We start from the raw sequence: 14,358 nt of genomic DNA on the forward strand, positions 1-14,358 counted from the left end.
CTCTGGAAGATGCTGAACTTAAAAGAGCGTAGACATTTGACTTACTCAGAAAAATGATGAAGAACCGAAATATAACGGTAAAGTGTTGTAAACCCACGTTAATGAGTTATAATAAACTTGCTAAATAAAACTTTATATCTGACAGGAGAATAGTAAAGCAAAAGTATCACTTTAATAAAAAAGGTAAACAGCTTGTAAAAATAAATTACTTTTTCAGGAGTACAATTAAATAGAAAAAATTATCAGTTTAAAAAAAAAAGCCTCCATTGCAACCATTTACATTACAAGTCAATTTAACATTGCAAACATGTTAGGTCAGAAATTTAAAATCACTTATACAAAAAATAAAACCATAACATTTTTATTCTTATTTGTTGGAATTGTTTGAGTTTTAATAAAAAAACTATTTCTATTGCTGATTTTGCTTGTTATCATAACTTTTTAAGTGTAGTAATTGAAGCAAGACTGAGAAAATAATTTTCCTTGCCTTTCGTCTATCTGATAAAACTCCATATGAATGTCGTTTAAAAGAGGCACCTCTGAGTCATTCTTGTATCAAAAATATACAGATAAATTTTCCAGGTTTGCCAATTTTTCAAACGCATTCTGATAGCAGTATTTCTATTTTTTCCTTACAGATCTATTGAACGAATTCTTAAAAAAAAAAAAATTTTTTGTTTAAGATATTAAACCTACATCAAATTTTAATCCATGAACTATAAACATCTCAAACCTGCTTCAAATTTATAGTTATGATGAAATTTATATTTTTATCATGAAATTTATGTTTATTTAAAAATGCATTTAAAAGTTTAATATGATTCTTCCAACCATGTTTACTTTTCCGAGTAATCCATTGACATCGGGGAAAGCACACTCCTACAAAGTTCAACTAATTTACTTATAGCTCTTATCTCCAACAGGATGATGAGATCTGACAGAAAATTGTCATTATCCCCTTAGTAGGCAACTTTCCATACATATTGCACAGTAAAACTTCCTAGGCTGAAATGTGACAAAAAACTTTTAGCAAAGAAGATTTCTGAATCCAATTTGTTCATGTGTGCTTATTTTTATCTCAATGCATCACAATTATTCAGTTCTTCTGTAAATATGCTGCTTTCAATACAGAAGTTTTTTTCCTTCAACCAATTCCAGCGAAGGGAAACATTATTCGTTCAGTAACTAATATACTGAGGCAGACGCAAGTTGATTATCAAGAGTTGGTTAGTGGAAAAATTCTTCAATAAAATCTTTTAATTTCAGTACTTAACATTAAGAGGTAAAGGATAATACATTAACATCTTCTTAAATGACTTTAAGTAAATTCATTTGATTCCACTCAATTTTATTTCCAAAAGTGGGATAATCAATAATCCACTATCAAAATTAAGCGGGTATCACCATGCTAAACTGGCTTTTCATCTTCAGAGATACAAGAATTAAAGGGGGCACTACATCGGAAAATTTTTGAAAACATTCCACGTTTCATGATTCTGTAAAATAACATGAATAAAAAGACAATAATTTTAACATAAAATATATAAATGAAAAATAACTCAGCCAGACTCAATTTACAAAGAAAGTGTAAGCTAAGAACTATTTTTGAAGGATACAGGTTTCTATAGACAACTCTAAAATGTGTTGAAGTTTGAGGACTCGTGACAAATGTCTGCACAGGTACGGCAGGCCTCTAAACATAAAAAGGACATTTATTTATAGATACAATATTCACACTGATTAAACGCTTTAAAATAAGAGAAAGAAAGAAACCTACACTGTGAATCACTCCTAATTCAGATATGGTGGGCAATCTATTGATGGATAACAAAGGAGCATATGTCTCATGAAGACCCTAAAATACAATAAAATTAAACATTTTGAAATAAAAAAATTTGTTTTCAGAATACTACTGAAGTTTGAATACTAATACTGAAGTTTGAATACTAATACTGAAGCAGCTTATTATATAACAAGCACAGATAGCTATAATATGATTTTGCTATTATACCTGCATTAATGTCATGATAGAGAGATGTTGGTTGAATTCGTGCTGCAGTTGTGAAGCTACGAGGGTGTGTGGATTACTTGCAGAAACAGTCTGGCCAACAACTCCAAATCCCAAATGGTAACGTTTGTCAGACGGGTTCCAATATATATTAACCTAAATAGGAAGTATATGTATAGATACATTGTTAGTATCAGGAAACCGTTTTAAGTCATGAAAAATAAGTTTAATTAAAAACATTGTCTTGCTTTAATTTTTTATATTTTTTACTTAAGACAATTTTATAGACTTAATACTTAACAATTAACAATAAAGACTTAACAATTTAATAGACTTTTTTTAAAATTAAAAATTTTCATCTTTGGTTTTTTTTACGCAATTGACTTATACACTGGACAACCCAGATATTTGCTAGCTTGTAATCAACAATGAGGGTCGACTTATACTACGGGTCATCAATTAGACTTTTTTTAATATTAAAAAGTTTCATCTTAGGTTTTTTTTTATGCAATTGACTTATACATTGGACAACCAGAAATTTGCTAGCTTGTAATCAATAATTGGGGTCAACTTATACTACGGGTCATCTTATACGTCAGAATATACAGTAGTTTTTCATGCACAAATTAAAATTATTAATTTAAAAAGTCAAACACATAGCTCATGAAACAATTATTCTGGCTTTAAAAAATCAGCGAAATTACACTTAAAAGTTAAATAAATCAATGCATAACACTAAAATACTGAATAACATATTAGAAATTACCATATTAGTTTTGTTGGGACCATAGCCAAGCACAATTCTTCTGTAAGAAAATGTCTTCACCTCCATCAATGAAGGAAACATATTATGCTGATCTGAAGAAAATACAAACTTATCATTTTTTAAAAACTTATATTAATTTAAATTCATAAAAAATAAAACTTTTACATTCCAAATAAATGGGGCGGGGCTATTCCAAAATAAGCAAGCATACCGTGTTTCAGGGCACTTGCAAATTCCAAGACTACCTTGTAGAGATGACCCATGATGTTCCAATCTCGGAGCATTTCATCCACCATCTCGGTCACTTGCTTTGAAGTTCCAGCTCCAAAATCATAATTATAGTGCAGAGCCCTACACGGACCCTGCTCTTTAGAACACGTACTGGGAACAGGACAGTTACAAAACACAAACTGTGAAACAAAAAAAAACTTACTGAATATAGAATCAAAGCAATCCAACCAGTAATAAAATAACAATTCTAAATAGATATAAACACCTGAGATGGTAAGTTTTTTCCACAGTGAAAAAAAAAAATCCTAGAAAAAACTGCTCCAGAAGAAATAGGTTTCTTCCAACCCAAGTGGAAGAAACTCTTTTTAAATAAGAAATAACAAATATTGTATTGAAATTTCAAACAGTTCATAATTGCAATCTAGTTTAAATTATGACCAAGTCATTTAATAAATCATTTTAAAACATCTAAAGATAAAAAAACCAAAAATTGGAAAAAAATTTATTAATTTCTAAAGAAATTATTTAAATGTTTTACATTAAGGAGTGCAGTAAAACTGTATTTTATAATTATATAAAGAGCTTTTAAAATATCAGAATTAAAATGTATGTATTATAATACAAATCGGATATTGTAATCATAATTGCAAGAAGCATACTAAGTTTCATAACTAAATGATGTGTCAATAACGAATGCTGGAGACAATTCTTATATAATATGCTAACAATAATAAAATAAACTTAAGATTTTTAACTGCAAATTTTACAAAGTAATAATTTTTCCTTTTCCAAAAAAAAATAAATAAATTTTGCAAGTTTCTATAGTTCAAAGCTAAAGCTATGCATTTTTCTTCAACATTTTAATAGCATAACAGTGTTTTGCTAAGATTCACTAATAGAGTAGAACTCCAGATTATCTGACACCCAAAAATTGAAAGAAAATACATTTGGAAAATTTTTGAATTCAAAATAAAAATTACCGCAAGGAAAGATAGTTGCAAATTTAGGGCAAGAAAAAGTTCTTCAATGAGTTACTTCATGGAATATTATAGAAAGACACTTGTGATTTGAAAAGTTGATGCTGATACAATATTGGGTTGAAGTGCTGTTTTATCACATTCAACAACAGTGCCATATTTCAAACATATTTGAACTTGCATAAATTGTTGATTAGATTTATTGTTCAAACGTAAATTATTTTTTTTTTAAATTGCTGAAAAATTATAAAATTAAGTAATAATTCAACCATTAAAGACTATCAGGGATATTGGTCTCTAGTTTTATTAAAAAAACTTAAGTCACCCTACTATTAGTCATGTATTGATCAATTCATCCATATTATAAGTAACGAATTTTGTTAAATTACTGGTTAAAAATTTTTTTTTTTAATCTTTAGTAATTGAGTGTACAGAATACACAATAATTTCTAAGAGGCAATCATTGTTTCTTTTAAGAAAAACCCACTCACTTCAACAAACCATGTGCGGGCACCTTTTCCGTTCAGTCGTATAGTGCAGCTGAGAAGTGCAGAATTGAGAGCAGTGAAAGTATCCATCTCATTGACATCTGGCACTGGCATCCTAGACAACATGAGCAATGATATTACTATTTATTCCTTGCAATTCCTTACAAGAAGTTTTTTTTTTTTTTTAAACTTTTCAACAGTCTAAGGATCCCTAGAAAGTTAGGGCACAGTTTTTAGATTGAAATGCTTTCTTTGCTAAATGTTTTAATTAAAAGAAAAAAGATTAGTTTGATGATGGATGGTTCAGCAAATTAATGCAAAGTGAGTTAAATTGATGACAAAATTACTAAAAATATTCATTGAAAAACATTTGTAAAATGCATAGAAAAAAGTATATTGCACTAAAACAGCAGCGAATTTTTTACTCTGAATTAGGATCAGATAAACTTTAATGAAGGTATCTAGATTAATAATTGTTTTAACAGTTTCTGAATATATATACATAATGCAGGTATTCATTTAAAAAAAATGTGAATTGATTTGTGACTTTTGAAATTTTTTGGGAAATTTCTTTATTTTATGACTAAATATGGTACAAAATTTACTGAAATGCTATGTTTGACTGGAGAAAAAAATTTTTGAATCCAAACTAAGATGAGGGTACAATCTGTTGGCTTTTCTGACAGAAACAATACAACAGTGGAGATAATGTGTTTAGCAGGGTACACAAATAGCAAATAAATTAAAAGACTGCAAAAAATTTTTTGACTTGAATATTTAAAATTAGTCAAAGAGACATTAAAAATGTCATGTATTGTATAATGAATTGTAACAGACAAAACCATACATTCGCAGATAGCTGTAAAGAAAAAGCTTTCTACATGGGAGTCACATTTACATTTTAATGTATGAATCTCGGTTGTTTTTCCTACAATCATTCAAACATGTGCATCAGCACTGGGCGATGTTAAGATTTTTGCATCGATCACCATCACAATATTTCGATTCATCAAGATGTTAAGTTGCAGTTTCACATTTGGTCTTGCGGAATTTTGCATTCTTGCACTTTTTGACATTCTTTGCATTCTTGCACGCTGGTTGGTTGAGAACCTCAAATGTTATAAGATATAGAAATTAAAAGAAAAAGATTTCTAAAGATTAGGTTGGAATGAGGTATTAGAAAGATTATTAACAACATTATTAGAGTTAATGCTTAAATATTACTCACTGCACAATCTTTACATGGTAGTTTGATCCATGCCCTTCAATTTGAATGCCATTGTGACATACATCTTTTTTGTTTAGCTGTAAAAGAAGAAAAAAGGTTGAGTTCAAGAAAATAATTCATTATATTAAAAGCGAAAAAAAAATATTTTAAGAAATTATTCATGAACCAATTATATCTATGAAAAGTTAAAATAAGGAAAAATTAATTAATTTACAATAAAAAGGCAATGACTTTCATCAAATTTAGTACTCTTGATTGGATTGCTTATTTTTCAGACAAATTTGCGATTAATAAAAAAAAAAGGAGAAAAGGGAATATTTCAATAACAAGATAAAAACAAAATGATATATTCAAGTGGCCTGAGACAATATGCAAGTGTGCAAGAAAATTTTTTATATTAATACAGAAGTCATGGGTATAGATTTGGGATATGACTGCTTCTGTTTTTCAGGATTTTTTTATTAATTGCTAAGTTCGGTGATATAGATGATAATAATCTGGTGTTAGTTAGAGCGTAGTCATCACGGAGATGTAAATGGAATTTTGAGGGAATTGTACAAATAGAATGACGTATGTGAGATTGTGTTGGAAGTGGAGATTTGCCATTTTGATGATGTTCATGACAGTTTTGTAACTGTGCATATTGGAAAAATGAGAAGAACGTGTTGGAGGTGAATATTTGATGTTGTGCACAGAGTGATTTGACTAATTGTTCCGATGAAAGATGATTGATGTAATAAATGCTATTTTGGTGCCTTGTTTTTCTATGTAACATTTTCTGAGGAAATTTAATTATTAAATTTTAAGATTGAATTTTGTGCGAAGTTAGTTTTTCAGAAGACTGATTGTTTTGGTAGGTGTTTTGGTTTTGTGAAGTGATTTTGAGTTCAAATATTGTGAGTTTAATATTGTTTTATGTGAGTTTAAATAGGTTTTTTTTTGTATGTATTTTCATTTCAATTAAGAGATTTTTTTAATTTATTTATAATTTTATGGGAGATATTGAGATGATGAGCAATGTTTTTGTAGTTTTCTGTAGAGTTTGATGTAGAAAATAAAGCTTTGTCATGGTGAGTAGTTTTCGTAAAGCCCTGTATGTTTTCGATTAGGATCATTCATGGATTGGTTTGATCAATGATGATGTCCTCAAATAGAAGATTTTAAATACTTCTGGATTTCTCTAACGAATAATTATGTGCCTAACTTGAAGTTTCCCTCTAGCAGCAAGTTGAGCTTTTCTAATTTATATTTTGGGTGATTTTATGTTGTAATTTTTTGTTAATTTTATGCAGATCGTTGCTTGGGGCTAATGATTTGTTATTGATCTACAGTATTTTTTAATTCATGCAATGTTTAAAAAAAATGTTTTGTTAAGTAAAATTCATCAAAATAGGTGCATAGTTATTACAAATCTGTTGCAAAGTGGTAACAATTTGTTATAGATCTACAGTATTTTTTAATTTATATAAAGTTGAAGAAAAAAAATTTTAAGGTTCAGCGCCTCTGTCTAGCATACATTTGCCGAGTATACCCAATACTAATGTTATTTAAAGTTGTGCCACTGCCCATTATACATTTGCCCAGTATACTGCATATGTCCAGTTTGATTGTGATTATACTTGGTAAAAAAAATTTTTTTTAATTTTATGTAATATTTTTATCATTCTACTGTGCTATTAGCAAAATTGTCAAAAAACTTTTTATTATTATTTCATTTTTTAAAAAAATGCAGTTCAGAGGTCTGTTAAGTTAAAGGTGCGATATCATTTGTATTTTTTTACTTTTGTAGTTTTCCAATTCTTTTTAATTGATTAAAAAAGCATCCCAAAGAACTCTACTAGAGAAAAACATTCAATATTGTAGTAATTTGTGAAAAAAAGAAGGAAATAAAAAAAATCGATGACAAAGAATAAAAATGAAGTGGTCCAAGCATTACGGAAAAAGAAAACCCGAAAAAATGCTGATGTAAAAGAGTTAACATATTCTTATAATAGCATCAAAATTTTTTCTTTAAAATAAAGCGAAAACAAAAGTTTAAAAACATTATTTTTAGTAAAGTATTTAAACCCTTTGACACAGATAATGGGACACCTCTGTCACTTATTTATTTTAGAGCATCAGAATATGTCCCTTATTCTGATGCTCTATCTTAAATTAGAATCATATATATACTCAAAATAGAAAATTATATTTTATGCCAAAATTATACAAGAAACACAGTCACAAAATTTAAAAAAGAAGAAAACATTTTATCAAACTAGAATTTTAACATGACACTTACCTCTCTACATAACGTAGCATAAGGAATACGTTCATCACACATGGCAACAATGTGTGAAACTTCAGAGATAAAAAATCCTGTGTATTTTACTTTCTTTATACCAGTATCCCCATGTGTCAAAACCTAAAACAATCATAGAAACCAAAAAATTAAGAAAAAAAGACACAGATTGATTTGAATATCGCTCCTTATAAAAACAATTTATCTTACTTTTCGTTTCTTTCCTACACCCTGGCGCTCACCTAGAAAAGAAGAAAAATAAATGAGAAAAAGATAAGGAAGCAAAAAATTTTAAGCAGTAACAGGTTTTTCTAAAAATCTTTTCTTTGCTATGTTTGCTTAGTTGCAGTTATTTAATTTTATTTGAAATATCAAAATAAAAGGTTCTAAAAAATTAAATTTTTTTAAAGGAAGAATTTCAGAATATATGGCTAATATTTATACTAATATATACAATGTATATAATGTATTAGGATTGTTTTTATTAACATGGAGAAAAAGTTTCATTGCAACTGCCTAAAATTTTGGTATAAAACTAATTTTCGGAAAGATTTATCTCATTAAAATGAGATTTATACTCTAACCCTAATTATCAAAGTTAGACACTGCCCTGGATTCTCTTTTAACAATACAGGATCACAATAATATCTGGATACTCTCTGACAGTCTCAGTTCCATACAGTACTTATCACATTGGAGGAAGGTGAGAGACAAAACAGGAGCTTCAATCCTGCACTAACTTAAAATCCTCTCACGACTGCGTGAAGTCCACCCCAGTGGATCCCTTCTCACATTGGGGTTCTGGGCAATGATATCGCCTACACTCTGGCTAAGGAGGGGACAGAAAGAACTGTGATGAGTTCAAATTCACTCACCTTCATGGAACTGGCATCGAAAAAGAAAACAATGCTTCCTGGCTCGTACCCCCCAAACATCACTGGTACCAGAGCACCCGCCCAGGAGGTGCACTTAACATTCGGTGCAACCGCAAGGATCAGACAGCGCTTACCAGCGGCCACCTTAAGTCTCTTTCTTTCGAGGGTAGTGTTAAAATCTTCCCAAACTGCCCCAGGTGCCACAACATGCAAGCTTCTCCCTAACATATCCTGGACTGTCTTGGACTAGACAAGAGGGATATTCTAGAAAAACCACTTTTGGTGATAGATTTCCTCTGGGTCATGAATTTCATGGACATTGTTTAGCCCAGCTAATTTTGGGGATTAGGAAGAAGAAAAATCAAAGTTAGATTTTTAAAAAAATAATTTAAATTTAGATTAACACAATTGATGCCGCATCACGCGATAATTATGTGATGAAACTCTTTCCTACAATTGGTGTCAGTAAAGATGATTATGTGGTAACTAGATGCATATTATCATTCAACTACTTTTTGCATAAAATAGGTTTTTTTTATGACAGTAACATATTGCTCATTACAACAAATTTATTCTAGAATTTAACAACTAAAATGGTTGCTAAAATACAAAAATTTAAGTCTGATTTTATTTTGATGGATTACCATTTTTTAACAATAGACATAGGTCTGTGTTTTAACCTAAACTTACATTCAATTTCTGTTCCAGGTCCGTGAGTGGATATAAAGTTATCTAGAGTGGCAAAGTCTACAATCTTCAGATATGTTTTGGGTAATTCTGTATCCATAACACTTCCTTCCACTTTCTGTTCCATGAGGTCATCTTCCAATGGTTGGGGAGCTACGGTCATGAGGTAGTAGGAGGGAATTATTTCACACTTATTTTCTTGCAATCTGATTATCTGCATCAAATAATAAAAAACATTGAAAAAGAAATTACTAAACAAAATCTGTATTTTTTAAGAAAACATTTTTAAAAAAGAACTTAAAAAATTATCTAAGTAAGTCAGTAAAATAATTAAGTAGAGCAAGGATATTGAAAAAAAAATGCTTATAATCAGGAAGTAACCAAAGGAACAACATATCCCAATCATTAATTGATGAAACTCCATCTTTTCCAACTTCTGCACTTTAAAAACCTTTTTTAAAAATTTTGACTAAAGTATTTACAGAGCCAACTGCATATGGAAGTATAAATCAGTGTTACCCATCTACAATATCTCCGAGAAAAACGTACCAATAAATAGTCAAATTATTCAAGATACCCACTCTATGCTTCACTTAAATTTTTTTTATAACAAAAAAAGTTCTCAATAAGTGACAATTAGGAACTGACTTATGCATTGAATAAAAGGAAAATCAGTCATTTTCAAAGACAAAATATTGAAGTCAACTTTAATTATAGATGGACTTGTGAAATATTTCTAGTATATATATACATATATTTTATTAGTTTGTAGACATAGGGAAGTTTACATGCAGGCTTTATTGATTTACAACAATTGGCATAAATCATTAAATATGTCTAGTGTTTATTTTAAAGTAAATATTAGGATCTATATTTTCAATATTTTTAGACAATGTAGGAGCAAAAATTCATTTCATGAAGAAAAAAAAGATTGTCTGTTGGTAAATAGTTTCAAAAGATTAATTTAAAATATCAGAAAGGAAGTAAAAATTACTCCTTACTTAATACACAAAAGGAAATCAGTTTAAACAAATGGATTAGAAATACTTTGAGAGGATAACTTACAATATAATATTCTTGGTGCCTACAGAGCTTAATAAACAATCTGTGCTTTGAAAACTTGGCTAATTCATGGTCAGGTGGAATAACTAAAGGCAAATGTTCAGTGGCAATTGCAGGAAGATGCTGAATGGTTTTTTCACATCTCCTCACTGTTATCCAAAACCTTAATTAACAATATAAAAGCAAGTGTCATGCTAAATATATTTATAACAAATTTTAAGAGTTTTAAAGAGAGATAAATAATAATCGTATTAAATATAGAATAGAGAGAAGATATGCAACATAAAATTAAATTTTCTAATTTTAAAATCTAATATCTGATTTATAAAAGAACACAAAGTTTTAGAGCTGAAAATACAATAAAAGAGTAAAAGTAATAATATACAGTTTAAAGGCATAAGTATAACAGTCAAACCTTGCTAACTCAAACTTCGGTTTCACAAGTCAGAGTAAACACAATCACTCATAGCAAAATTAAATTTTCATTTCAAATTTCTTATTTACTTAATTATCAAAAAAATACTATGTAATACAATACAATATAGTACATTCTCTGCTTGAGCTAGAAATCATTTTTATAACAACATCTTAAGAAGATGAGATTTTATGTGAGTCATAATGGTTAACAAAAGAAAATTGAACTCTCTTATTATTTAAATGAAGAAGCAAATTATCAATAAATTAACAGAGGTTCAAAAATTAAATGCCATTAAATGTCAATGCTGCACATTAACAATTCTAGAATATGACGAAAGAAGCATTCTATACTGCAGGGATGCTACTCGCAAAATATCAAATTGTCTCACCAGAAATTGCATTTCGTCTCAGTTAAAATCTCTTTTTGGCTCAGTTTGTCTCAGCTAAAATTATTTTTTCACTCAGTTTATCTCAGCTAAAATTATTATTAATCAGTTTAATAACAATATAAAGATAATTTTCAGGATCCATAAAACCATTAATAGCATACTAGGAGTACTACAATTATACATACATTCACTATTGCTAGGATTTTAAAAAACCTGCATATGATTGATTATAAGAGTCCACAAAATTGTTTTACGGACTCTGTTGTTTTCATATATATTGCATTTATCATTTATGCCAATGAATAGTATCTGTTCCAGAATTTTACAAAGTAAATTTTAACTTTCTTATTTTTTAAAATATAATGGTGTTAACTTTCTAAAAAGAAATATCTATTTAGTTTCAGTAATTCAAAAGGGAAAATACCCATTTTATTTTGAGCTCAAATTTCTCAAAATACATAACTATTCAGTTACAATGGAAGGTCTACAGATTTCAATAATTAAAAGAGAAATTCAGTAATTAAATAATGAGAGTTTAAGAAAATGCAAGTAACACAAAAAAACACTCTTTGATAGAATTCAGGAGGTGCAGTGAAATTTTGAAATATTTTAGGTAGGAATTTTTCAAGAAAATTTTAGGGAGCACTTAATAGCCAAAAATTAGCATATATACATTTTTATATAAAAACAGAAATATATAAAAACTATTATAAACAATTTAAAAAGACACATATAAATATAATTTTTTTTCTAAAATGACTTGCATCCTTTATTAAGTATAAAAGTAAACTTTTTAGTTATTTGGCATTGACTAGTAGGTTGTACTTTCTTGCATTCACAAGATCAGTTAGTTGACTATGTTCTTTTAATTTATATAGCTAAATATATAATCATAAAATGTGATTATGAATGCACTTAGTAATTGTTTAAATGCAACAACTGTAGAAAAATATATCACATCTTTACAATTCAAGAAAAAACTTAATTCTACTTCTTTCTAGAATCGTGATACTGGATTTTAAAATTGCGTGAATATGAATTGCGATTTTGGGTTTTAAAATCGCGTGAATATGAATCGCGATATTGTATTACAAAATCGTGTGAATATGAATCACGATATTGGATTTTAAAATAGCGTGTATATGAATCGCGATTTTGGATTTTAAAATTGCGTGAATATGAATCGCGATATTGGATTTCAAAATCGCGTGAATATGAATCACGATATTGGATTTTAAAATCGATTGAACATGAATCGCGATTTTTGATTTTAAAATCGCGTGAATATGAATCGCGATTTTGGATTACAAAATCATGTGAATATGAATCACGCTGTTGGATTTTAAAAACACGAAAATACAAATCACGATATTGGATTTTGAAATCGCGTGAATATGAATTACGATTTTGGATTAAAAAATCACGTGAATATGAATCGCGCTGCTGGATTTAAAAAACACAAATCACGATATTGGATTTTAAAATCGCGTGAATATGAATCGTGCGGTTGGATTTTAAAATCACGTGAATATGAATCACGATTTTGAATTTTAAAATCACGTGAATAAGAATAGCGCTGTTGGATTTTAAAAACGCGAAAATACAAATAGCGATATTGAATTTTTAAATCGCGTAAATAAGAATCACGATGAATAATTTTTAGATCACGTGAATACGAATCGCAATGAGTAATTTTTAAATAGCGTACAAATACGAAAAACGAGATCTGATATTACAACTCCGTGATAACGAATCGCAATATTGGATTTAAAAATGCGTGAATACGAATCGCGGCGTTGGATTTTAAACTCGCGAAAATACAGATCGCGATATTGAATTTTTAAATTGAGTGAATAGGAATTGCTAGTACGATTTTTAAACAGCGTAAAAAAAATCGCAACACATAAGTTTTAAATCAGTTAAATACGAAAATCGATGATTGATATTAAAATCGTCTGATTAAAAATCGCGATTTTAGCATATTCCAGCGCAGTTCCTAATATTTAAAATTCCGAAAATCAGCCAAACGAAGAAAAAATCAATTACCGGTGGTCGAAACGAAACGCTTAGACTCCTTTCCACTCTATAGCGGAAGTCGCGAGAATCCGACTATCGTTCCGGCGGCTTGGGTTTCTCTAATTGGACTCCCTAAAAATTTTAGTTTTTGGAACATGGTCGAAAATTTTAAAAATTGGGAGAAAAAAGCGGATTTCCGCTTTTTCGGAAGTCTTTCATCCCGTGGAGACGTGAATGTCAAAATGATCTCCAATGACTCACGGCGATGCGGATTAATATTTGAAACTGAATTCAGGTTTACCAAATTTTGGACGTTTTGTCTCAGAATGGCGCAGCTTTGGCAGAAACTGAGCTGAATGTCGCAAAATGGCGCAGTTATGCCGTTTTGTCTCAGTTTGTCGCAAATGGCGCAGGCGTAGCATCCCTGATACTGTGATTACTCTAAAAAAATACGTAAAAAAATTGGATACTTTTCTTAAGCATACAATGATGGAATCGTCTTTTAAATAATAATTTGTGGTACTAAGTGATTAATACAATAAAATATTGTTATCTTTTCAAAAATTAAATACATTTTTCTAAATATTTTCTAGTACTAAATTTCGTAATTTGAGTTTTCAACATTACATTTTCTCACCCTTTAAGTTTGAAATATTGATGGCATTATCTCTGCTCTCTTTTATAATAAACTATTACTATTCTTGCCTAATATTACAAATAAACAGAATCGCTTCTTTCTTCCATTTGAAAAAAAATCATTTATAGTGAATAAAAAAACTGATGTAAACATTTCATTTACCCATCATACAATAATCTTCTAGAAACTATTCTTAAAAAGGGTGCAACCAAGAAAGATGAACAAAAAATGATGAATAAGATGAAAGATTAATCAGAATTTGAAAATTTTAACAAGTAGAAGTTTATTTACTCAAC

General features: G+C 29.2%; 1 protein-coding gene across 2 annotated transcripts in view; it reads right to left on the reverse strand.

Moving 5' to 3' along the window:
* MED14 (mediator complex subunit 14) overlaps positions 1–14,358 on the reverse strand; it is a 55,830-nt gene that overhangs the window by 21,681 nt on the left and 19,791 nt on the right. For both annotated transcript variants that reach the window (XM_087159062.1, XM_043051276.3), the window contains exons 16-26: positions 10,607–10,766; positions 9,545–9,755; positions 8,190–8,221; positions 7,980–8,102; positions 5,699–5,775; positions 4,474–4,585; positions 2,986–3,184; positions 2,775–2,866; positions 2,012–2,164; positions 1,778–1,855; positions 1,617–1,693 (exon numbers count right to left, since the gene is read on the reverse strand). In XM_087159062.1, the coding sequence (XP_087015188.1) occupies positions 1,617–1,693; positions 1,778–1,855; positions 2,012–2,164; positions 2,775–2,866; positions 2,986–3,184; positions 4,474–4,585; positions 5,699–5,775; positions 7,980–8,102; positions 8,190–8,221; positions 9,545–9,755; positions 10,607–10,766 (1,314 nt within the window). The remainder of the gene's footprint in view (positions 1–1,616; positions 1,694–1,777; positions 1,856–2,011; positions 2,165–2,774; positions 2,867–2,985; positions 3,185–4,473; positions 4,586–5,698; positions 5,776–7,979; positions 8,103–8,189; positions 8,222–9,544; positions 9,756–10,606; positions 10,767–14,358) is intronic.

The sequence above is a fragment of the Parasteatoda tepidariorum genome, chromosome 3 (genome assembly GCF_982258835.1).
Source record: "Parasteatoda tepidariorum strain Cologne lab strain chromosome 3, Ptep-v5.0, whole genome shotgun sequence".
Lineage (NCBI taxonomy): Eukaryota > Metazoa > Arthropoda > Arachnida > Araneae > Theridiidae > Parasteatoda > Parasteatoda tepidariorum.